Below are 27,669 nucleotides of genomic sequence, written 5' to 3'. Positions count from 1 at the left end.
GCAAGTTAAAGTCAAGATGGTCAGGACTGTTTCTTGTGTCAAAAGTGTTTCCGAATGGTGTAATGGAAAATGTTGATGGTACGACTAACAAGTTGTTTAAAGTGAATGGGTAGCGTTGAAGCATTACTAGGGATGTGACATTGATCGTCAATGATCCTCTATCATTCTTTCTAATCCCAAGTGAGTGATAGAAAAAGTCTAGCTAAAGACTATGAAAAAAGTGTTGCTTGAGAGATAACCCAAATTTTTCTTCACTTAGTCTATTTTAGTTAAATTTTGAATTTTTACGTTTAATATTTTGATGTTTTGATTAATAATTTTTTGTTTTCTTTTTGTAGGTTTTTATGTTTCTTCAAAAAAAATTAAACCAATGACGTAACGTTTTTGGTGTGAAGGCCATGATGCCCTTGAAAAAGTCCCTTCCATACAAAAACTCGAGAGTGGAACACCGCAATGGCCTTTGCCCACCACCGAGGTGCCTTCACTCCCCCATATTAAGGTCTAAGGCCAAAGCGCTGTGGCACTCCAAGGCTAGCACCGCATTGCCCACTCAGGCCCTCATGTTATAAACTTGCCCCCTCTCTCTTCCTTTTCACTTTTTAGGTCTTTTTTCTTTCTCTACCTTCCTATTTTCTCTCTCTGGCTTCCATCCACTCAATATTACTTTCAAAAATTCACAACTTTGGCACCAAACACTCTTTTGAAGAAAGCAAATCATCTTCCATTCATTCAACAACCAATTTTTCAGTAGAAAGTTCATGTAAGTGGACTTATTTTTTGAAGATTTGTCTTCTTTGGTAGATTTAGCTATTAGAGAAGCACTTGTGGTTCTTGAATAGTGGGTTTGTGATTAATTTGAGATTTTAGTATGTGTGCTTGCTTTTAAATGCTACTACATTGAATATTTGAAAGATTGAGCGGTATAAAGTTATGAATAGTAAAAAAATTCTACACTTGAATAGTATTCGTGGTAGTGGGGTCTTTGTGCACTAGTACTTTTAGTGGAACATCTGTGGAATAATTTGTGTTATTGCGTATTTTTGTTGACACTTGAGTACATATTGCTACACATTTGTTGTTTAATGGCACCTAAGAAGAGAGCCAGAGGTAGTGGTAGTGTACTTTACTTTGATTAGAGTAAATTTGTTTCTACCAAGGTGGCTATAAGGCATTTGCAATCCATAATGCAAAAAGTCCCTTTTCTAAAGCGAGGCATTGATCTTCATCCCGCCCATTATGGTTATGTTCATAGGCTTATTTGTGAGTAACCTGAGGTGGCAGCATTACCTATTGTTCAAGAGTTTTATGCCAATGTTGTTGAACATGAGAATGGACAAATCTTTGTCCAAAGATGTCACGTACGCTTTGATAGTCAGACGATTAGTCAATTCTATAACTTACTTGACATTGAACGTGATGAGTGTGGTCAATATTTGGCTGGCAATGTTGACATCAATGAAGTTATGGGGGTACTTTGTAATAAGGGTACAAAGTGGAACATGAATAAGGGTGTACTAATGTCTTTTAAAGCCAGTGCCATGAGGAATGATCACAAGTTATAATATCACTTTTGGCAACAAGATTACTTCTTTTGAAGCATCTTAGTGACGTGACAAAGGACAAAGTCATTTTACCTTATGCAATTGTTTCTACGATGTCGATCAATGTGGGTTAAGTGGTGTTCAACAATATTATTCAAGCTACTTGCTTACCCCATGATGGCCTTTGGTTTGTATCCTTGATCACGTCCTTGTGTAAGAAAGTGGGAGTGTTTTGGGACAAAAGTGAAGAAATTTTGCATCCCAAAGTTCCTTTGGATGCGAGAATTATACAAAAGTTATATGTTTGGGAGTATTTGGCTACCAGAGGCAGTTCTTCATCAGCTCCATGCCATCCACCACCACAATGGCCTTCTCAACATTTTTCCATGTCTCAAAAGATGGAATGGCATGAACTTTGAATGGATCATCATGCGACATGTATGCAATCAATTGAACATATGAAGAGAGCTTATGTTGAACATGTTGGCATGGATATGGCTATTTTTCCCACTTTCACAAATGACCCAACAGTGAAGGACCAGAATGAAGACGTAGAGGAGGATTACCAATAGAGGTTGACAACAAGTCAAGGGAGTATTCCTTTTCCTTACTTTTTGTAACATTAAGGATAATGTTATTTTTAAGTTAAGGGAGAATTTTCACTTTTTAAGCTTTATTTTAATTATTTTGCATTTATGTTTAGTTAAGTTGATTATCATTTAATTTGTTCCATGTTTTAGAAACTTGAGCTAGATTTAATTGCGCCAATTTCTTTTAATTTACCTATGCAATGATGAGAACTTAGTTATATTCTCATTTTGATTCTTTGAAACATGTGAATATTTTTTTGAGTATTATGTAAATTCTTATGCTAAACTTCATTGTTAGTATGTGATTTTTACAATTTGAGTATTGTGTCTTTTACTTAGATTCATAGTACATAACGAGAGAAGGTTTATGTAAATGTGAATTTTTGAATTATGTCTTGAGTTCTAGAATTTGTTTGATTCTCTATCGAGGTGAATCTTTGGACCATCTGAGTATTTCGAGCCAACCTTGTTATATATTTATCCTTAGAATTCCCCTTAGAGCCTAATGTAACCTTTTATTCCTTTAAGCACTTAATTAGTAGCCTAGACCCTTACATAAATAGTTTCAATTTGTGCATCTGTCACTCCTAAGTGTATAAATCAATTTAGGAAGTGTAATGAGCTAGATAGCGGAAAAGGTAGTAAAAACGAAAAGTGATTAAAAGATCAAAAGCAAGATTGTATTCATCTCACTACTTAATAAAAGAAATAAGTTTGGGGGTATAATATTGAGAAAAATAAAAGAAAACAAAGAAGAAAAAGAATAAAGTGTTAAACAAAAGAAAATTTTGATGAAAAAAAGGTTTACTTGGTGAAAAAACTATAAAGCTTAGATAGGTCCTATAATGACTATATGCTTAGGGTGATTAGAGCTAATATATATATTACCTTAACTCTAGCCATTTATTAAAATTTGATAAATAACTATTGATCTTTAATTTAGTATTAGTCTACATTAGTAGAGAGAGGGAGATGAAAAACAAATTTATGGAACTTTTGTACTAATTTGAATTTTGCATGCGTATAAACTTATTCAGATTGCATAATATTCTTGGTGAAAAGATTGCACACACACACAGAAATCCACTTGATGGTGAGCTTGCATTGAATTGAAACATAAAGTTGAAGAGTATTTATGTGTTGCTTAGAGTTGAGATTATGAATTAACTTATGAAGATATTAAAGGTGATTGTTGAGTTGGTGCAATTTATTTCTAGTTAAATTGTTTTCTTCATTTATGTTTTTGCATTTTGGTTTATGTTTTGCTCAAGGATTAGCAAATTTTAAGTTTGGGGGTGTGATAACTCTATTATATAGAGTCATTTTGTTACATTTTGGCAACTTAAGTAGCTACGTTTTTTAGATTTTATGTTCGAAATTTAAGTATATTAGTTAATTTGCTTAATTTAGTTTAATGCAGGTTGATTAGTTAGTTTAAGTGATCTTAGTTTAATTTTATATTATTTTGCTTTAAATTACTTTAAGTTTAGTTATTATTGATTTATTTTATTGTTCTTGTAAGAAAGTTGATGAAAAGACCTTAGTTAATGAAAATTTGTGCAAGTATGGTGATGACTTCATTCATACATGATGTAGTATTTCAAGGATAACTTGAGCTGTAGAATTCTAATTGAAGTGATTTTTGAACCATGGAATATCTAAGAGATAGAGGTACAACTTTCATGTTTACCTCTTTGCCAAGTTCAGATAATATCAAGGTGAAAATCGTATTGGAAAAGGTTGGACTATTGCAGTTCTGCATAAGGCAGCATAAGGAAGTGAAGGCTGTGACCTTGAGTTGCTCAAGGCTATGACGCCACGAAGTAGTAGTGTCCCATAGTAGGACCCGAAAGCAGAGTGCCACGATGTTGGTGAAGTGAGGTTATGGTGCTAGAAGAAAAATGGGCACCATATTGGCACTCGAGGCTAGGGCACCACGACGTTAAGGAAGGTAGGGCCACGGTGCCAAACGTATTTCCAAAAATGAAATTTTGACAGGAATTTTTTAAACTAAGGCTTTTGTGAACTATTTAAGGGAACATTTCAAGAGGTTTTCAAGAAAGGACGACAAACAATTATTCTAGAGAAAAAGAACCAAGAACAAAGCAAGAAAACAAGAGACTTTGAAAGAGAATTGAGATCGAAAAGCTTCAATTATTAGTTCTCTCTTTACTTTTTCTTTTCTCTTAATTTTTTTGACTTGGATTAATGACTAATTTCCTTTGAACAATGTTTTTATTACATATTATGAGCTAAACTATCTTTCAAAGATTGTCATGGATTTCAACATGTAGTTTGAATATTTATTTCTCTTTTATTTATTATGAATAGGTGTGGTTTTGTTTATTCAAATTTGTTCATAATGCTTTGATTGGCTGGCCAACAATTGAATGATTCATGAATCAAAATGAGACTTGACAAAGTGGTTTTAGATTGGACTAATGTGTGAATAGTGTATGTTCACATCACTTAAGTGATTTGATTCATAATTAGGGTAGGCATATGCCTAAATGCCATACATAGCCAAATTAGAACACTAGCTTAATGAACCTTATTTAATTGATTACTATAGACATATAGTGACCCAATTAAGTTAAGTATTTGTGTAAATATCTCGACAGAGACTTGTGGATAGGTTTGGATTCTAGGTTAGCAAACTACCCATGAATGTAAATATTGAGAGAAACAAATGTCAGATGAAGTATTGAAAGAAACCATAATAATAGGTTTTACTCTATTGCCTTTCTCTAGTGAACTTTTAGTTTCTGTTAATTAGTTTACTATTTGATTGAATTTAGTTTTAATTGATTTTCTATATAATCGAGTTACTCGAATAAGATTAGTCTATCATAATCTTAATACTTAGTGAAACATTAGGAGCAAATCCTTGTGGGATACGATTATGGACTTACTGTTTATATTACTTATTCGATACGTATACTTGCGTGTACTAAACCAACAACACATATGCACAAGATAATAAATTGAACAAGGTCGACGATATTTGTTCAATTCTTCATTTTCTTGAGCTTCCTAGAACAGGCTCTACGATGGCTTTATATTCTTCAAGTTTCTCACTCTTTCTACCCTTGGATCGACTTGAGTTTTTCTAGGGACAACTCTTAACTTGTGTCTTGTGGTTTCCTTAGCTTTTTGGTGCTTTTCTTCAGCTATTTCTTCCTTACCTTATTCCTACAATCAAATAATAATTCAAAGCATGTTTGTTTTTTATTTTCTTAGCTAAATATGCATTGTTTGAAAGCTTTTATGATATTTTCTAATGATGCATGGCTTTTTCAAATAATTATGTACCCTCAAGAGATTAAAAATATTTTTGAGACAATTTCAAATGCTTGACATTAAGTTTAAGATAATATGTAATTTTTGTCAAATCAAAACATGATGTAACTCAAGTCTAACACTTACAAAGATCTAGAATTCTTTCCTTTCTGAAGCACATTTTTCTTTGTTTTCAGAAATAGATTGAATTTTGACAAAATGACAACAAAATTGTCCCACAATACTATATTTTATCACCAAAGATATTTAAATTTTGGTACAAAAATGAGTCAATTCAACACTTTTGTAACATGTGATACTTCAATCTCTTGAAAATTGATGATTATTGCTTGAAAGGGCTTTGGATAAGTCAAATAACAACTTGGTCTTTCAAATGAATTGGATCGTCTAACACACCAAGGTATCCATCAATAAGAAAGGTTTCGCCACTTCATGGAGAAAGCAAGAAAATTGGTATTTCTTCGTCTAAGCTCACAAATAAAATATGATTTTCTAAACTTGCATTTTTTAGAATCAAATTTTCTATTGCAGAAAGATTTAGCTTAAATCATAATAAATTTTGACACTCTCTTAGTCTCATGAGATGTGGCAAGATGATAAATGTCAAGACTAGCTATTAAAGCTAAAGACTTGCAAGGCTATTTTGGAAGAGAAAGGTTCAAAGTTCAGTATTGATTTTTCTAATAGATCTCGAATCTTTAATGGTGTTTGAGAGTCTTGAGCACTTAAAAAACGATATCCAATGCATTTTAGCTACCTTGAAATGGGCTCTCTTTGGTGCCTCTTGTTATGCCAACTAAGATTTTCATTTGACTTCCTTTTAGGAAAACAAAACAAAAAAAAAAACTCAAATAGAAGCTGAAGAAACCAAGCAAAAAAAAAAACGAGAAAGTTGAAAAGAAAAATCCTTAAACCCTAATCCAAAAAAAAAATCTCAAAATATTTTTAGACATAGGAATTCTCCACTGCAAGCTCAAAAAACTCAAATCCACAAGCCCACAATCATAAAGACATATCATCAAGATGTAAAAAAAAAAAAATCAATTTATTAAAAAACCCAAAATCTTCAATCTTTCATCTCTTTTTCCAAAATCCAAAATTTAGAAAAAAAAAGCAAAAAAAGAAGGAAGAGAAATGAACGCGAAAAGGAGAGAAAAGATAAAAGTAAATAGTGAAAGGAATCTTAGAAGAAGAAGAGGAAAAAATAAAAAGAAGGGTAGGGCAATGGGTAGGACAATTGGGGAAAAATAAAATTTGTAACTTTCCCTTTATGAAAGGAAAGTTACTTTGCCTCCATAAGAGAAGGGAATGATATTCGTTCATCACATTGTAATGACTTTGCAATGGGAGGACTTTCCTATGTCTAAATTGCAAACTAAATAGTGCAAAGTTATTGTAGCCATTTAAATTGCAGGGAATGTCTCCCGCTTACACCATACCAAACAACTCCTTATTTCCATTAGATCCCAACCCAACCCAAGGCCATATTCATTTGCTTTTCTTGCTAGAACAACAAAAAACAGAAGAACGATTCATCTGTTTTTCTCCTCGATTTGATTCCTCTATTAACCCAAGGCCATGAAACATTTGCTTTTTCACCAGAACAATAACAAAAAGAAGAAGAAAAGGATTACCAACCATTGACCGATAAAGAAAGTTGGGAAAAAATATGAGAGAGAAAGAAAGGAAAAAAATTAAACCCAAACGTGTATTATTAAGTAATAAAAAAAAATCAAGTGGCATTTTGTGAAAGTTGAGACACAAAATAAGGTAGGAAATGTATGAATGTCAATGGGTAGGGTACCTGCTAATTTTGAGGTATCCGAACTCGAACCTGATTAATAAATGAGGTAGCTGAACCCTATAATTATTTGAATATTTTTTAAATTTACTACTCTAACTGGAATCCTAATACATGCTTACAACCCGATAATTACCCAAATTTGTTTAAAAATCTGATTATGTAAAAAAATATTAAAATGCTTTTCATGGGTACCCAATTACCCGAATCCAAATCTGCACCCATATCTATATACAATAATATTTCCAATCATATTCCATATAATTCACTAGTAATTAAATTTATAAAAGCACACAAACAATAAAATTTAAATTTAAATAATCAAAAAACAAATATCTCAAATATAAAATTAAATAACTAAAAACAAATATTCAAACAACAACTTAAACATTACAAGTTTAATTAACTATATGGGTTTGTCCATGAAATTAAAAAAAAAATAGCTAGGTTCCAAAATTATTCTAATCTTACAATTTCGTTTATGGTATATATTTTATAAGTTTATAAAAACAAAGGTACTATATTATAATTAATAATTTTATAAGTTATAATTTTTGTAACATTAATGCAAAATAGAAAGTAAATATGTTTATATTTAAAATATATACACTAAAAGTATATATATATATATAATAGTAATTTTATTCTTTATAAATTAACACAATATATAGAGTATATATATTAAAAGATATTATAAATTAATTAATAATCATAATTTCATAAATTAATTTAATTAACAATATGAGTTTATCTTTAATTACATGAAATTAAAAAAAAAACATAATTGAGTTCAAATATCGGGTACCCAAGGGTAGTACCCGAACTCTACCTGAACTCAATATAGATAATGAAATTACTATCCAAACCCTACCCGAACTTGGTTATTGTATATCTTAATCCTTTATAATCGAGTCGGGTATTCACAAATACGCCGTAGCGAATTTCCCATTGCCATCCCTAAGAAAATGGGAGGATTTGAATTTTGATTTTGACGGTTAGACTGGGGACGGTGAAGCCTGGATGAAGAACTGATCCAGTGGGGGAAGTAGAAACAAGAAGATGAAGGTCCAAAGCTCTACGCTCGTGACCAAAGCTATCTGCAAGCAACAGATCAGGCACCATGTCCACTCAGAGTCCAAGGCCACTGAAGAAAGGAGAAAAACTGCAAATTTCTATCCCCAATAGAATTAAACAAAGGCCAAGCCCATGTGTTCAGTGGAATCCTGATTGCAATAATTTAGTTCACGTGCCACGTCCATCCTTGTCGTGTTCCTCGTGTACACTACACTCAAACCATCCAAAAACATGCCAAGGTCAACAACTACTACTTACTTTGCTAAATCAAGACTAAGAGCAACATTTTTGAGTTCTTGAAGAACCCAGGCTGACACTGTGAAGCAGATGGATAGCAATTTTAAGGCAACCTCTTTCAATATTCCAGAATGCGTTTTGGCCTCCAGTGGCAGGCGAATGCCGCTTTTGGGCTTTGGCACTGCAGCTTCTCCACCTGTAGGATCAGAACTTACGAAAACGGCGATTTTCCAAGCAATGGAACTTGGTTACAGGCACTTTGATACAGCTTGCTTGTACGGGACAGAGCAGCCACTTGGTGAAGCAATCGCAGAAGCACTTTCGGTTGGCTTAATTAAATGTCGAGACGAGCTCTTCATCACTTCCAAGCTTTGGTGCGGCGATGCCCATGGGGAACTTGTTCTCCCTGCCCTTCAGAGGAGCTTACGGTAAATTAGTGCCAACTTATATTTCCTCTTTTAGTTTCTTTTTTTACACAAAATTTTCTGTAATCTATGTGAAAATGTAAATTCTTTGGTTTAAACTGTTTGTCCTGCAGAAATCTCAAGTTGGAGTATCTTGATCTTTATCTCATTCATTGGCCAGTGAGCTCAAAACCAGGGATTTATGAATTCCCCATTAAGCAGGAAGATTTCCTCCCAATGGATTTCAATTTGGTATGGAAAGCCATGGAAGATTGCCAAAGGCTTCGCCTCACAAAAAGTGTTGGCGTTAGCAATTTTTCCTGCAAAAAGTTGGCTGACATCCTAGCCTTTGCAAAGATCCCTCCAGCTGTTAATCAGGTTACTCTCCTTTCAAAAGCATTTCAATCTGGTTTGAACTTTGAACAGTGATAAGGAAGTTGTTACAATTTGTGCAAGGTGGAATTGAACCCACTGTGGCAACAAAAGAAGCTAAGAGAGTTTTGCAGGACAAATGGTATCCTCTTGACAGCTTACGCTCCATTGGGAGCCAAAGGTACCATATGGGGCAGCAACAGAGTTCTGGAGTGTGAATTGCTCCAAGAAATAGCTAAGGAAAAAGGAAGGACCGTTGCTCAGGTACTTTCCCCAAATTAAAAGAAAAAAAATTGTGCTCTTTCTTTTCTCCAATATTTTGTTGTGAAAAAAAGTAAAAAAAAATCAACACACAACAATTCTACATCCAAAAACAGATTTGTCTGAGATGGGCGTATGAGCAAGGGATAAGTATATTAGTGAAGAGTTTCAACAAGGAGAGGATGAAAAGCAACCTTGAGATATTCAACTGGACTTTGAGCGAAGACGAGGTGAAAAAGATCAATGAGATCCCACAAAGCAGACTTTGCGGCGGTGAAGATTACATCTCCAAATACGGGCCTTTCAGGACTGCTGAGGAACTTTGGGATGGAGAAATTTGATTAATTTAATCATAAATTTTTAGCTACAGGTTAATCATCTGTTAAATTTTATTTTTAATAAATTATATTAAATCTAGGACGTGTCGTAATTGATATTTAGATCATAAAAGCATATTTGATTCTTAATACATGATTTGATAATAAAAATAATACTCATCAGATATTAGAATTTAATGTATTACGATTTCTTTCGCCTTAATATATAACTTTTCAGTGAGTAAAATTTTTAATGTTCTTTGCAGAGAGGAGGGGAGAACTACCATTTCCTTTATGTAGCAAATTGTTAGTCCCACTCATAGTAAGATTTGAAGTTCTCTATACAAACCTACAATAATAAGTCCACAAATAACATTTGAGTGTAATCCATTTTATTAGAATATATTATGGATTATAATATTATCATTTTATAAAGATTAAATTAAATTAGCTTGACTTTTATAAAACCTTAAAAGTAAATTAAATAATGTAACTGTACACTTCAATTATTTAAGAAAATCTAACAATCTTCCACTTGAATTACATTATTTAAATTTAAATTTTGAAAAATAAATTTTCTTGCCTTACATATCTGGAAATATACTTCACTTGCCAAAGACAATATATTTTCAAAGCTATCAATTTATGCCTCAACCTATGTTTAAGACTAACCCAAGTCTTAAGTCTTCACATATACAAAATGTATGCATATATAAATACTTTATGACTAAATATCCTTGAATAATTATTATTAATAATAAATTCAAATACATCATTAGTGATGTGCTCCACATAAAATTAAAAATAAAGCATAAAACAATGACAAATCCTCCCAATAACTAAGTGCATCAAAAGATTCCACGATACCCATGTTGATAATATGTTTCTTGAAAGTGAGAAGGCACAATCCCTTGCTTAAAGGATCAACTATTATATCATCAGTTCCAATATGTTATACTGAAAAGTCATTTTTTTCATAGATGGGAAAAGCCATCCAAACAATTTGTTAACCTAATTATCTTTTATATTTTGAAATGACAAAAAGAAATGATCAAAATTTCACCTAACTCACAAAGGATCAAAGGTCTCATGTTCTCAAACAATGCCAAGTAAGTTTGAAAAAGAAAAGATGTGAAAACAAGCTCTAAAAATGCATTTTGGTCCAAATCTATCGATACATGTTCTTCATGTATCGATACCTTTGGATAACTATCGATAGATTACAACATCTATCGATACATGTTCTTCAGCAAAAGTCAAAACTCAAAAGTCAAACTTAATCTATCTATACATCCTCAATTGTATCAATAGAATTGAGACAGAATGCATATTGACCTAAAAATATTGATACATTTCTCAAATGTATCGATATATTTTCAACAGAATGCTCACTGATCTAAAAGTATCGATACATAGTGTCATGTATCAATACATATTTAAGCAAATTACAGAGATCCCTACAGGTAAGTTCAAATATATCGATACATGAATAAATGTATCGATACATCTCGATGGGAATTCAAAACAAAAGGCAATGTATCGATACATTCACATATGTATCGATACAAAATGACTGTTGAAGCATTGGATAAAGAGAAAAACGACTGTTTTCACATTAAATGCTCTCTTAACTACCCTTGAAGCTTTAGCAACTATAAATACAAGCTTCCTCAACATTTATGAAGGTTAGAAAACTTGAAAACACAACTCAAGAAAGGAGAATTAGCCAAGATACATTCAAAATCTGTTGTACTCTTCTTAAATACAAAAAGTCTTCTAGTTAAGCATTTATTAGGCTTCCATTCTTTTCTTCAAGTATTGCACCAAATTCTTCACTCAACCTTAAGAAGCACTATTGTTGCACCTACATTTCTCTCATTGTATTTGCTTGTGTGGTTATACCCTAACCAATAGAAAAGGTAGAGTGGTTGTGCTTTAACCATACAAAGGCATTGTATTGTATGGTTATGCTTAATCCACAAAAGGCATTGTATTGAGCTTTTTGATTGAATAGTGGATTCTAAACTGCTTAGTGAATCTAAGGGAGAAGACATAGCTAAAGAGGCTGAACCTCTATAAAACACTTGTGTTAATTTCTCTACTATTCATTTTACTTGAAAATTCAATTCTCTTTCATTGATCTAAAAGCCTATTAGTTTGTTTTCTTTTTAAACTCAGCTTTTGAATTAAAGAAAATATTTTGTTCAAAAAGGAAAATAATTTTTTTTAAAAATTCTGAAAATAGTCCAATTCACCCCCTTCTTAGACCTAATCATATTGAGCTTATTAACCTAACAATTGGTATCAGAGTGAGGGCTCAATTCTACAGGTTTAAAAGCCTTGAGTGATCCGAAAAGCAAAGCTCAACTTATCAAATGAAATCCACCTTAGCTGTTCTTGGCGAAAGGCATTCAGCTCAAAGACGCCCATTCTTCTCAAGTACGAACTATCCCTATTGGAAGAAAATAATGGAAATGTTCACTCAATCAGTTGATTTTGATGTTCAGAATGTTATCTTAGATGGCTCGTATGTTCCCACTAAGGATATAGATGGAAAAACCATTATAAAAACTAGGAAAGAATGGGATGACAAAGAAAACAAGTTAATACAAACAAATTGCAAGGTATTCAATACACTTATTTGTTCTCTAAGTGCTAGTGAATTCAATAGAGTATCCATGTGTGAAACCACTAAACAAATTTGGGATACTTTAGAAACAATGTAAGAGGGAACAAATCAAGTAAAGGAATCCAAGATAGGACTTCTCACACATGATTATGAGCTATTTAGGTTGAAAGAAAATGAGTCCATAAATCAAATGTATAAGAGATTCACTCACATAGTTAGAGGAATAAAAGCCTTAGGAAAAGATTTCCTGAACGCCCAACTTGTTAAAAAGATACTTTATAGTCTTCCCAAAACATGGAGACCAAAAGTGACGGCCATAAAGAAAGCAAGAAGCCTAAATAACTTCAAACTAGAGGAACTTATAAGATTCTTACTTACATATGAGATGACAATAAAACATGAGAATGCTTTAAATGATGAAAAAAAGTAAAACAATAAAAAGAAAGGAATAGCCTTACAATCCAAAATTGAAGAAGATGAGAGAAATGTAAAAGATGAGAGTGAGAAGATGGGCATATAGCCATTCTAGCCAAAAGATTTAGTAAATTTATGAGAAAGAACTATAGGGGTAGGAAGCCTTCTACAAGAGACATGCCAAAAAGGGAACATAGAAAAAACCACTTAATATGCTATGAGTGCAAAAAAATAGGACATACCAAATATGAATGTCCAAACAAGAAGAGTGTTCCAAAGAACTTCAAGGAGGAAGCCATGGTGGCCACTTGGAGTGATAGTGATGACTTTCAAGATGAAGAGGATGAAGTTGCCAATCTTTGTTTCATGGCACTTGAAGACGCCAAGGTATGCTCTACTTCTCATAATTCAAATTCATATACCTTAGATCAAGAATCATACTTATTTGATGAATTACAATGTGCATATGATGACTTAATATTTGAATTTGAAGAAAAAGCATTGAAATACAATAACATTATATCCAAACTTAAAGTAGAAAATGAGTTTTTAGTCAAAGCAAAAATAGAACTAGAAACCATAGTCAAAGACTTGAAAATTGAGAAAAATGAGTTAAAGAGGAAAAATGAAAATTTGCATGCTACATTCTCAAAGTTTAATATTCAACAAAAATTAATTGATATGCTAGAAACACAAAGAGCATTCTTTGACAAAGAAGGAATAGGCTATGATGGAACTCAAAAGGAAACACATTTTAAAAATTTCTTTGTTAAAGAAAATGTAAAAGTTGGATCCTTTATCAGATGCATTTATTGTCATAAAGTAGGACACTCCACTTACACTTGTCCTTTGAGAACTACAATTTTAGGGGTAAGGAAGTCAAAAGTGTGTGGGTTCCAAAAGGAACAAAACCTCCACATGGTAAGATAGTGAAATTGGAGTGGGTTCCAAAAAAAGCCATGGGCACTAACATATGTGGACCTAAGAAAAATTGGGTACCAAAGTAAAATGTTTGATTTTTGCCTTTATAGGAGGAGCTCACTTGCTTGAAATCAAGAGCACAAGAAAAAGGAAAGTGGTATCTCGATAATGGGTGTTCTAGACATATGACTAGAACTAAGGAATTCTTCAAGGAATTAAAGCCAAAGAAAGGAGGAAATGTAACCTTTGGTGACAACTCAAAAGGTCAAATAGAAGGTATTGGCACAATTGGTAAAAACTCCTCCTCTTAAATTGAAAATGTTTTTTTTTTTGTAGATGGTCTTAAACATAATTTACTGAGCATAAGCCAACTTTGTGATAAGGTTATTAGAATCATCTTTGAATTTTCAATATGTCATGTTGTTGATATCAAAACAAATGAAACTTTATTTGTTAGAAATAGACAAAGCAACACATATGTTGTTTTCTTGAATGATTTATCTTCTAATAATGTGTGTTTCATGGCTAAAAAGAATGAGGATAGTTGGTTGTGGCATGGAAAACTAGAACATGCTAGCATGAATACAATTTCAAAATTATTGTCTCTAGATCTTGTGATAGGACTTCCCAAGCTAAATTTTGAAAATAATCAACTTTGTGATGCTTGTGCTCAAGGCAAACATAACAAAAACTCATTTAAATCTAAAAAGGATGTAACTACCATTAGAGCATTGCAATTACTTCACATAGATTTTTTGGACCAACTAGGACCACTAGCTTAGGTGGAAAGAACTATGGCCTAGTAGTTGTGGATGACTATACTAGATTCTCTTAGGTTTTCTTTCTTGCACACAAAGATGAAGCTTTAAAAATATTTACTTTTTTTTGCAAAAGGGTTGAAAATGAAAAAGGGTACAAAATAACAAATTTTAGAAGTTATCATGAGAAAGAATTTGAAAATCTAGGCTTTGAACAACTCTATGATGAAAATGGATATTATCACAATTTTTTAGCTCCTAGGACACCACAACAAAATAGAGTAATGGAAAGAAATAATAAGACTTTAGAAAAAATGGCATGTTATGTGAGAATAACCTACCTAGATTGTCAAACCCTGCTTTGTAAAATAATTATAATGTCATTCACATGCTCGATAGAATGTTTGTATATTTAGGAAGTTCGAGAAATCGTTAAAAGATGATATTGCCCTAATGGTACTATTGAGTCGATTAAGCCTCGAACTAGTTCAAATAGGAATTTTAAGGTGAAATTAAGAGTTTCACAGTTCAGGGATGACTCAAAATGGTAATTCGGAGTTCGAGGATCAATTTGGAGTCAAACTGAAATTTTCACTATCTAGGGGTAAAATCGTAATTTTTCCACCCATGGATAAATTTTGAGATTTTGAGAGAATTTAGATGACATTTGACAAATTGGAGAATGGTATGAGTATAAGGGATGAAAAACATGTCTATGGGTAATTTTTTCAGTTTTTGGGGTAAAAACGTAATTTTTCACTCTACGGGGGCAAAAGTGTAATTTTTAAAAATTTGCTCCACCAAAACTTTGGAAAAGTCTAGAAATTTCATGGAAGATATGGATAAGTGAAGAGGATTGAGTGGTAGAATAAGAAAGTCAAAAAGAGGGCTAGAAAAAAATAAAATAATAAAATATTTAAAAAGTAAATAAAATAATAATATTTTATTAAACCTATTAAAAGGCTTGAAAGTTCCAGAATTCTTCATTTGGAGGGTCAGCCAAAACCAGCAGGAGAGAGAGAGAAATAAGAACAAACCCTAGAGTGAGAAAATTCAAAGAAAAAGTGTGATTTTTCAAGGAATCAAGTGTTTAAAGGTATGATTTTTCAAGCTTAGCTTAAGATTTAGCATTTCCATGCATTTCTCCTTATTTTTCATGGTTAAATTATGTGTTTTGATGATGGATTCAAATCTGATCATATGGGTTTAGAGAGAGAAAGCTGTTAGATTAATTTGATTTTGAACTATGTTAGTGTTTAGTGTTAGTTTAGCATGTTTATGAGTAAAACAACAAGAAAAATATTCATTTTCTCCATGAATTTCTCTAGGCCGAATCTAGCCAATGGTGTGTGAGGATGAGGTTGACTTTATTTTAAGAGAATTAGATGAAAAAATGATGAATTATGAGGTTGGAAATTAAATGGGAATTTTTGGTGCAAAAAAATTAAAATTTTTACCCACTAGAGGTAAAAGCGTAATTTGTGATCCGAACTGATAAATTGGACCACATTCACAGTCATTGAGGTATTGTGGATATAATTGGATAATTGAAATTGAAATGGATGAAATTGGAGTTGAATTAGAGATTTTAGAAATTTATACCGTGTATAGGCGAGTTAGGTTGGACACTGTGATTAAGCGATTATCCAAACATTTCACACCCTATCTAGTGCATACGCATGGATAAGAGCCTGAAATAATATATATTGATTTGACACCAATTATTAAATTTTTTGTGTCATGTATTGTGGATAGGTGGTGAGCTATCTGATACAGGTAAAAGGCTACACCCGAGGACCGAGAATAGGAGTGTATCTACTCCTATTACAGTGAGTAAACTTACTATCGTCTTAATTATCTAGAGTAGATTTATTTAATTGTGTGATTTTATGAAAAAATGGCTTAATTGGAAAATTATTGTGTTTTATGAAAAAATGGGATTTTATAAAATAATTTTATAAAATTTTTGAAAATTTAATAATGATTTCAAAAATAGAGTAATTGGAGACCTATACTATGATTGTATTGTTTATCCATGATTTTACATTAAATGGCTTATGATAAATGTGGGTATGACTAGTTATTTTTATGATTTAAAGAATATGTGAACTGTTTTGATTTACCTTGAATGTGTTAAGTGAGCCATGTCATACTATTGTAATTTTATTGGTTAGTGGATTATAAAGTGGGCACTGCAGTGACGGGGGTTCCGTGGGCCAGCCTAGTTAGAGGGGCACGGTTCTCAATTATTGAGCTTACCTCGATTGGAGAGGCGCGTAGGATAACTCCCGAGGTAGGATTTGAGTACACTTCACGCTGGCCACCACGTGAAACTTGGACTCAGCCAACGCCAAGGAACGGCTGTGTTGTAAGAGGTGAAATGTGTTTGTGTGTGTGACAATAAACAGCCTTGGCGGTCTCAGTAAGATGCCTCCGCGGGGTATCCCCGAGAATGGATTTTTGGCAAGGGCCAAGTTTTTGAAAAGTGCATAAGCCATGTTGAGTAATTAGATGAAATCCAATTATTTATGTGGGTTGGGATGAATTATTTTAATTGTCTCCTATTACTCGGCTTTAGATTATTTTGATGATATATGTCTACTCACTGAGATTTTATAATCTCACCCCTTCTTCCTATACATTTTTCAGGCTCAGAATAGGCAGTAGACTGTCAATTGCATCGAGAAGTAAATTTCGGAGTTGCATCCTAGAAAGCAAGGTTATAGACTTAAACCTTCTCAGTTATTTAGGGGCTCACGTGTCATTGTAATTTAAATTGCATACTCTAGTTTTCTATATTATAGTATGTATAAATTTATTTTGTTTTTATGTGCAAAAAATTAATTTTTTGATGTTTCAAAAATATACATATATATATATATATATTGTTTTACATTAAAATATATTATTTTAATTAATATTTTTAGTTTATTTTATTATTCAAAAAAAAAAAGAAAAGGAAAAAAGAGAGGAATGAAAAAACTGGTACAAAAGCCTTACGAGGTCTCGAAAGGCATTCAGGGGAAGAATGTCTATCGAGGCTTCGCGGCGGTTGTCACGGGCTCGATGGGAGTTCCGGGTCGTGACATAGATACTTTTGGGTAGAAGCTGTAAATACATCTTGCTCCACCATAAATAAAGCTATGGTTAGACCAATTTTGAAAAAGACTCTTTATGAACTTTACAAAGAAAAGAAACCCAACATAAATTACTTTCATCCATTTGGTTGCAAATGCTATGTCCTAAACAATGGAAAGGAAAATTTAGGTAAATTTGATGTTAAAAGTGATGAAGGAATCTTTCTAAGATATTCCTTAACCTCTAAAGCATGTAGAGTATTCAACAAAAGAACATTAGTTGTTAAGGAATCCATTCATGTTTTATTTGATGATTTTAATCCTCTTTCTAGAAAGGAACACTATGATGATGATGCAGGCATCCTTCAAGAACAAGTCAAAGAGCTTGATCTCTACATTGAAGGATCCAAGGTAAATTGAGAGGTATCACAAAAGGAAGAGCAAAGCATTAAACCAATAATTGAAAAAGGTGAGCCTAGCTATCCAAGGGTAAGAAAAGAAGTTGATGAAAGCAAAATCATTGGTGATCCTAATCAAGGGGTAAGAACTAGGTCTAAAGTTCAAAATGTTTGTGAATATGTTGCTTTTATCTCACAAATTGAACCCAAAAACATCAATGAAGCTTTAAATGATGATTATTGGATATTAGCCATGCAAGAATAATTGAACCAATTTGAAAGATGTCAAGTATAGGAACTAGTTTCTAGGCCAAATGATTACCTAATTGTAGGTACAAAATGGGTTTTTAGAAACAAAATGGATGAAAATGGAATCATAACTAGAAACAAAGCTAGGTTGGTTCCTAAAGGATATAGTCAAGAGAAAGGTATATATTATGATGAAACATATGCTTCGGTAGCTAGATTAAAAGCAATTAGAATGTTATTAGCCTTTGCATACTATTGAACTTTAAACTTTATCAAATGGATGTTAAGAGTGCCTTTTTAAATGGATTGATTAATGAGGAAGTATATGTTGAACAACCACCCGGTTTTGAGAGTCCAACCTTTCGAAATCATGTCTTTAGATTAAGAGAAGCCTTATATGGATTAAAACAACCTCCTAAAGCTTGGTATGAAACCTTATCAAAATTCTTAATCAAAAATGAGATTAATAGAGGAAAAATTGATAAAACTCTATTCATCAAGAACAAAGGCAAAGACATTTTAATTGTGCAAGTTTATGTTGATGATATAATTTTTGGTGCTATTAACGAGATTCCTTGTCAAGAGTTTCCCGAAACAATGTAAGGAGAATTTAAGATGAGTATGATGGGTGAACTGAACTACTTTCTTGGATTACAAATCAAACAAAAAGAATAGGGCACCTTCATAAGTCAAGCCAAATATACAAAAGATATGCTTAAGAAGTTTAGTATGGATAGCTCAAAGACATATCACACACCAATGAATACTTCAATCATGCTTGACAAGGATGAAAAAGGTACGTTCGTTTACCAAAAGCTCTATAGATCCATGATTGGTTCTTTACTTTATCTCACTACTAGTAGACTGGATATAAGTTTTAGTGTAGGTCTATGTGCTAGACTTCAATCATTTCCTAAAGAACCACACTTTAGTGCTGTAAAAAGAATTTTTAGATACTTGAAAGATACATCTAATCTAGGAATATGGTATCCAAGGAGTTCCACGTTGGATCTCCATTCACACTCGGATGTCGATTTGGTGGATGTAAGATAGATAGAAAGAGCACATCCGATACATGTCAATTCTTAGGTAGTATGTTGATTTCTTGGTTCTTAAAGAAACAGAATAGTGTAGCTCAATCCACTATTGAAGCTGAATATGTGGCTGCCAGAAGTTGTTGTGCGCAAGTGTTATGGATGAAACAACAATTAGAAGATTATGGACTAGTTAAGAACAAAATTCCCATAAAATGTGATAACACTAGTGCCATAAATCTCACAAGGAATCCCATCCATTACTCTAGAATTAAACACATTGAAATAAGGCATTGCTTCATTAGAAATCATGTTCCAAGAGGAGATGTTGTGCTCGAGTATGTTGGTACAAAAGATCAATTGGCTGATATCTTTACAAAAGCACTAGATAGAAAACATTTTTGTAAGATTAGGAGTGAACTAGGGTGGATAAATCCTATATATAAGAAAAAAAAACTGACTTATAGGTACCTAAATGATTGGCTGTATTCATGACTAAATCCGTTCTTAATATCCTGATTTGTGGAATTCCTATAATGACTTCCTGCAAAGTGATTGCATGCTTCTTGTTATTGATAAACTTGCTTGTCCATGACATATCCATGTATTCATATCATGGTCATCTGATTCTTAAGGCTTATTGAAGAGTTGCTAAGTAAACCAATGCTTTTTTTTTTTCAAATTCTTGATCTTCCACCTGAACAAGTTCCAGACCTATTTTCAACAGTATTTTTAAAACTTAACAACTCACACTAGTTTACTTAACTCAAATGTCCAAACCAACTCACAAAGTTTAGGAGTCAAAAGCATCTGTTCACGGCTACAGAGGTTCATGTATCGATACATGACCCAATGTATCGATACATGAAGAACATGTATATATACATCTTGTTGTTATATTGATACATTTTACCCAGTTGCCAACATTAAAATCTCATCCTAATTGTATCGATACATTCGCCTATGTATCGAAAAATGCAAGAACATGTATCAATATCTAGAAAATATATCGATACATTTCGTCTAGTAGCCAAAATTAAAGCATTCTATTTCAAATGTATCGATACATGTACCCATGTATCGATACATTGTGAAGGTTTTAAGTGCCTAGAGGCTCATTTTCACCCCACTCTTTGACTTTTTTTTCCAAATTCTCTTCCCCCTATCTGTCACCTTTGCTTTCTTCCTCAAATGTACACCGAATAAACCTTTTCTTACCTTCTTCCCTTGCTCCTAACAATCCTTCTTTTGTGCATTTCATCTCATTTTCTCTAAACTTCAAAATTTCTCACATTTCAGAACCCCAGAACCTTACCTTCCCCTCAACCTCTGATTCGTGAAATCGGTTGCTTTTTCCACCCAAGTGTTTTGCTTAGATCAATTCTCATGCCCCCAAACACCTTCTACCAGTTCATCTCTTAATCGTTACTCCTCCAATGGTCTCTGGTCCAAAGCACTCAAAAGTAACCACTAATTGCACCCGGGCTCCCACTTTTGCAGCTTTTCCATCTGACCAGCCACCACCATCGTCGATCCCCTACTTCGATAACCGCTCATTCAAACATAATTTCTCTTATCCCTCATTGTAGACACAATTCAACAAAGACTTTGCCAAACGAGATGTCAAGCCAGTACGGGTAATTGATTTTAATTACCTAGTTATTATCAATTTTCCATATATTGATAATTTTTGACAATTAGACCGACTTAATTATCTATCCATGAACCATACTTATTATGCTGACCTTGTTCGCATCTTCTATTTCAATGCCATCACAAAATTCAAGATTATGAGGATAGTGAACCCATAGAGCACACTGATAGATTTTGCACTTATGTTATGGGTAAGCGAATTATGGTTGCACAGCAACACTTAACTTTGTCTTGGACTTAGAGATTCGTTAGGGTGATTTAAATTATGTTGAAGGTGTCATGTCATAGGAAGCATTGTCCACTGTCTACACTTATCCTCCCATGATTGAAAAAAATGTGACCAATGTCAAACGTCTATCATTTTATGATCGCATCCTCCACCTTATCATCTCACACACTCTTCGCCCTAACGGCACAAATTACTCTACAGTCAAGAGTGACGATTTCTAGTTTTTGTACCGCATCAAATGCAACCAACATGTCAACATTGCCAAGTTTATTCTTGATGACATGCTCAAGATCATTACCAAATCTTACACAACTCTTCTATATGGTATGGTCATCAGCACTATCATTGACTCCGTGGGCATTAACACTAAGTGTGATCCACCTAAGTAGCATGTGATGCACACGAAGATCAATAAGCATGTTATCAACAAGCTTGGCTTTGTCTATGTTAACAACTTTTAGGTCCAAAAGGAATCTTCAATGATCCTGAGTTTGCTGGAGATGAGGATCGTGCAAATACCTTTTCTGAACATAGTGTCGCACCTAATGCTAGTATCGATCCCAGTACTTATCCTAGTGTTGGTCCTAGTCACCTTTCTATATACATTGTCTTTGATAATGAGCAAGCCTATTCTTGATTATTATCTTTTATGGAATCTATGGATGCTTGTATCATTCACAGGTTGGACGTCTTAGAGGCTTAGAATTGGGAGCTCCTTCATCAATAGCAGCATCTTGAGGAACAATTCACTGAGTTTTGCATTCAGTTTCTGCCACCCACTTGAGTTCTTCCTATGGTACATTGGCCACTTCCTTTTCTCTTCATACCTTATTGGATCAGTTGGCTGCATTTTCCTCATGCTCATTATTGCATAGTTGTTAACTTCTTATTGTTCATTCCTTAAGGATATTTTTACTCCTATTACATGGTCTTTCATGACCAAATTTTGGTTGTCATTCTGTTTCGGGATTACTTATGCGTTGCACAGTTGTTTATGCTTACGATCATTTTGGTTTCCAATCATTGGTTATCTTGTTTACATTGTCATTATGAACGATGCTTTTATAATTTAATGGTTATATGTTATTTCCAACTCTTTATTCCATTGCGTTGAGTTTTTTTTTTTTTCTCTATATCTTTCCTTGCTTTATTCTTTTTGATATAACAAAAAAAGGTAGAATGGAGAGAAAAATCACATGATCTCTTACAATCTTCAGTTAAAAGGTAGCCATAATTGAGGGGAAGGACTTAAGATTAACATCCATTTCAGATCCTAAAACGTCTAACAAATCAAGCTTTAAAATTTGGCTACTCTATTTTGTCATATCAAAAAGGGGGAGATTGTTAACCTAATGATCTTTTATATTTTGAAATGACAAAAAGAAATTACCCAAATTTCACCTAACTCACAAAGGATCAAAGGTCTCATGTTCTCAAACAATGCCAAGTAAGTTTGAAAAAGAAAAGATGTGAAAACAATCTCTGAAAATGCATTTTGATCCAAATTTATTGATATATGTTCTTCATGTATCGATACATTTGGATAAGTATCAATAGATTACAACATCTACCAATACATGTTCTTAAGCAAAAGTCAAAACTCAAAAGTCAAACTTAATCTATCGATACATCCTCAATTGTATCGATAGAATTGAGACAGAATGCATATTGACCTAAAAGTATCAATACATTTCTCAAATGTATCGATCTATTTTCAACAAAATGCTCATTGATCTAAAAGTATCGATACATAGTTTCATGTATCGATACATACTTAAGAATATTACAGAGATCCTTGCAGGAAGTTCAAATATATCAATACAACTCGGCAGGAATTCAAAACAAAAGGCAATGTATCGATACATTCACATATGTATCGATACAAAATGACCGTTGGAGCATTGGATAAAGAGAAAAACTGCTATTTTCACATTAAATGCTCTCCCAACTACCCTTGAAGCTTCAACAACTATAAATACAAGCTTCCTCAGTGTTTATGAAGGTTAGAAAACCTGAAAACACAACTAAAAAAGAGAGAATTAGCCAATATACATTAAAAACCTATTGTACTCTTCTTAAATACAAAAAGTCTTCTAGTCTGGCATTTATTAGGTTTCCATTCTTTTTTTCAAGTACTGTACCGAATTCTTCACTTACACTTTAAGAGGCACTCTTGCTGTACCTACATTTCTCTCATTGTATTTGCTCAAGTGGTTATACCTTAACTAATAGAAAAGGTAGAGTGGTTGTGCTTTAATCACCAAATGGCATTGTATTGTATGGTTATGCTTGATCCACAAAAGGCATTGTATTAAGCTTTTTAATTGAATAGTGGATTTTAAACTCCTTAGTGAATCTAAGGGAAAGGACGTAGGCAAGGAGGCCAAACCTCTATAAAACACTTGTGTTAATTTCTCTACTATTCATTTTACTTGAAAATTCAATTCTCTTTCATTGATCTAAAAGCCAATTAGTTTGTTTTCTTTTTAAACTCAGCTTTGAATTAAAGAAAAGATTTTGTTCAAAAAGGAAAATAATTTTTTTAAAATTCTAAAAATAGTCCAATTCACACCCCCTCTTGGACCTAATCATATTGAGCTAATTAACCTAACACAATTTAAAAAACATAACAACAACTTAAAACTTTTCCCTCAAGTAAAATCATCCTTGGTTATTAAATATTGACTTAATCTTAGCAATTTGGTAGAAGCTTGTTTTACCTTTGTGGCTTTGATGTCTAAATCAATAGCCCCACAATAATTTGTGCTTCAAAGAACCGCCCACGAAGCTTGGGTTGTTACAAATTGTAAGCTACCCAACTGTGCAGTCTCCAATATTGATCCACACAAGAAACAATCTTAAAAAACCATCTAAGGTGGTTTTGGGGTTTACTTACTACCAAGGCTAGTTCTAGCTAGGTATAAGAGGTGTTGATTTCTCATTCTTCACTCAAGCAAAGACAAAAGCTGATGAGGAGAAAGAGAAAAAGGGAAAAATAAGCAACAACATAAGGTAGAAGGAGGTGAAAAGATTCTAAGGTTTTGCTGAACCTTTCTTTCTCTTTTTTAATGCCTCTCAAGTGGTCACACACAATCACACCCACTTTTAAAGTAACATAACATTGTTTAAATATAGGCAATTAGGTTTAATATATCTTTTATATTAATTACAACAATTACCTTAACTTAATTGAAAATATTCAATTAAGTCCTTGAGGTCCATAACTTCTTTCAATTAAATCCAACAAAATCCCTTATTTTTACATTCTTAAATTGACATCTTTTAACTGTGTATGACTCATTAGATTTCTAACATATTGGCAATAAATGCCAATTATAATCTAGAACAATTCGAATTAAATGAATCAAACACACATTTGCATTCATCATCAATTCCCAAATTGGATAGTTTATGTTTATAAGTCAAGATTGACTTCTAGCAATCTGTCATGACTAGCCAAATGTTAAGAAAAGACAACCCTTCAATGAACAATCTTCTCGTGTAATTGATATCTCTTCATTTACTAAATCTTGACAAGACATAGAACTTGGCTCAATGACTATTATATATTATCTTTCTTAGAGTAGCACTTAATACTTGTAATCAACTCCATAATGAGATTCAAAAAACTCCTTTTCCAATCCCATTCTACCTCGATCGAGGACTCCTTAAGTTATTGCTTATCAAGAAGGAATTGGGATATTCCCCTTAGTATCACCTAAGGTGATGAATCTTCTATCGATCATTCATTTGCCTTTATATACTTCATGCTATTCCCAACAACTATCTTTTATGAGCATCTTTGATTAGGATCACTAAAAATAGTATCAAAGTATAACCTTCCATACATAAGGCAACTTGATGATCTCAAGTTGAAAGATTACTTACACAATTGTCATATGAGAATTTGTTCCATAGACATTTGAGTGAAATATCAAATTGAGTTCTCATTTTGGATCATGTACTTGTTCACGTAACAAGCACCCACATGTTAGGTCAAGTATCCCAATACTTCAATCTATGAGATCGATAGATCACCTCATAAATGAGGAACATAACCACGTGTTTCTCTCTCAGCTTTATAAATGTCCGATCATGATAAAGCATTGATTAGGAAAATTTTTGGAATAATGCTTTGATGCAATAAGAATCTCATAATTACAAACAGAACTTATTCTATGTACTTTATCTTATTAGTTAATAATATTAATAATTACAAACATGAAGATAAAGAAAGTCTTATATTAAAATAAAGTATATAAAATACAATAATGTATCTCTACAACCAACTGAATGGCTTATATGGCATACCATTTGCACTTTCAATCACAAGTTCTTCAACTATCAAATATTTTATCTCCATATGATTAGCCCCTTTGTTAGGAATGTTAGCTTAATAACAATGAGGAAATATCTAAAAAGGGGAGGGTGAGTTAGATTTATAAAAATTCTTTTCAATAAATTAAACTTTTAATGAAGGCAACCTTAAAGACAAGCTTCTCAAATTTATTTTTCACTTTAAAACATGCCAAAGGAATTTTAATTGGCAACTTAATGAACACACAAGTTGAAAACAAATTTTCAAAACTTTTCAACGTAAAATGCACAAGTGAAAAAGTGAAGAATAAGTAAGTTGTAGACAAATTTCTAAAACTTCTTCAAGATGAAATGCACAAGTTCAAGGAGTAAAAGGTAAAGAGAAAAGACACAAAAGTTTTATAAAGGTTTGGCGTTCTTTATCGGTGCCTACATCTTCTCCCTTAGCAAGCTAAGGAATTTCAAATTTAGTATGAAAAATACTTTTTAAGGCTCATGCATAACCTTTACAATGTCTTTCAATGATCATGCACATCCTCTCTATATAATGCCTTTTATGGATCAAGCACAACCTATCAACACAATGCCTTTCAATGATCAAGCACAACCTCTCAACATAATGCTTTTATGGATCAAGCACAACTTTTCAACACAATGCCTTGTATAAATCAAACAAAACCTTTGCAACACTACCTTTTGGAGGCTAAGATATAACCTTTTTCTCTCTTACAAGATTGAAGCAAATGTACCTCTTGAACGTGGATTTTGCTAAGTAAATACAAAGTTAGAAGAGAAGGATAGTGATAAAGAAGATTACAAAAGATGGGAATGAAGGCACAAAGGAATTATATAGCACAAGAAAGCTTAAAAGCTTGGTGGAAGATTTGAATTTGCTTGCTTTAGCTTGGTTTCTATCTTTTTTTCTTATTTTTCTTCATAAGGTTTGATTCTTGTTCAAATGATATTTTTCTCCAGTCTTCGAACCTTCTAAATGTGTTGGAGAAATCCTTTTTATAGTTGGAGAAGCTTTAAAGCTATGGAGAAAGTTTGGTGAAGAAACTATCCATTTTCCTTTTGAATTTTGTGTCCAACAGTCATTATCTATTGATGGTTCGTGTGTATTTTTTGTTAGGTACTAGGCAAAACCACAATTATCGATAGATGAAAAACATCCATGGATAAATAAGAGACAAAAAGCTCTTTGAAGGTTCTTTTGAGTTGGTTTTTGCTTTACACACCTTAGCCTCTTTACTTGATGAACCTATCTTGGAAATCAAACACCTTAACATCTCAAGAATAAGTGTTAGAGAGATTATAAAGCTCATTTAAACAAATTTAAGACTCATACATCTAAATCAAGCTTGAGTAAAAGGGAAGAGGTAAAAGATAAAAGAAAAACATTTATACTTCAAGAAATGATTAAGAAGAAAACCTCTTAACTATCTCTATATCCAAGCCACCAAACCAAGCTCTCCAAACATCTCAAAAGTGAAACTAATCCGTGAACCCTATCACGTATTTCGAATCACTTTCACTATTATTCACATAATATAATTGTTCCCATTGCTCTCTATATAGCATTACTATAAAACAATTCTTAGAGAAATAATAAGTCAATAATCAAAAGCAAGCATCTACATTATACCTCTAGCATGAGAATTCTTGGTGAAAGAAGTTCTCATGAATTGCCACTAAGACAAAATAAAAAGATAATTTAGAATATAAAAATAAAGTAATTTCATTTCATTTGAGAGGCATGTATCGAGCCTTAGGGAGCAGGAATTGCTCTACGTATATTGCTTATGCTTGTTTCACCAGCACTATTTGAGGAGCAAAATTGTTTCACTAGCAAAATAATTTCATAATAATTAAAGAAATTAGCTAAGGTAAATGCGCTATCTTGTGGATTAATGGTATTAAATTCCTACAATAGTTCAAAAAATTATTTTAGTTTTTTTTATTTCTCGATTTTGCCCTCTACATAGAATTCCTTGTAAAAGCGTTTCCATGCATTTATAATAAAGAAAAAATATGTAATACACCTGAAATATATTAAATGATTTCCAATGTTACTCATGGAGTGATTACATTAT

General features: G+C 32.7%; 1 protein-coding gene and 1 pseudogene across 1 annotated transcript; both read left to right on the top strand.

Annotated features, from left to right (window-relative positions):
• Positions 1-27,669, top strand: part of LOC148764260 (uncharacterized) — a 99,935-nt pseudogene that overhangs the window by 29,179 nt on the left and 43,087 nt on the right.
• LOC18609357 (non-functional NADPH-dependent codeinone reductase 2-like) lies at positions 8,233-10,075 on the top strand. The gene is made up of 4 exons (XM_007044425.3): positions 8,233-8,971; positions 9,082-9,325; positions 9,404-9,583; positions 9,697-10,075. Exons 1-4 carry the CDS (start codon positions 8,634-8,636, stop codon positions 9,919-9,921), a joined length of 987 nt encoding a protein of 328 aa, XP_007044487.2. The 5' UTR covers positions 8,233-8,633; the 3' UTR covers positions 9,922-10,075.

Source organism: Theobroma cacao, chromosome 2, assembly GCF_053813885.1.
Source record: "Theobroma cacao isolate CCN51 chromosome 2, ASM5381388v1, whole genome shotgun sequence".
Taxonomy (NCBI): domain Eukaryota; kingdom Viridiplantae; phylum Streptophyta; class Magnoliopsida; order Malvales; family Malvaceae; genus Theobroma; species Theobroma cacao.
Note: the sequence above shows the minus strand (reverse complement) of the source record. Positions and strands in the feature narration are given on the sequence as shown.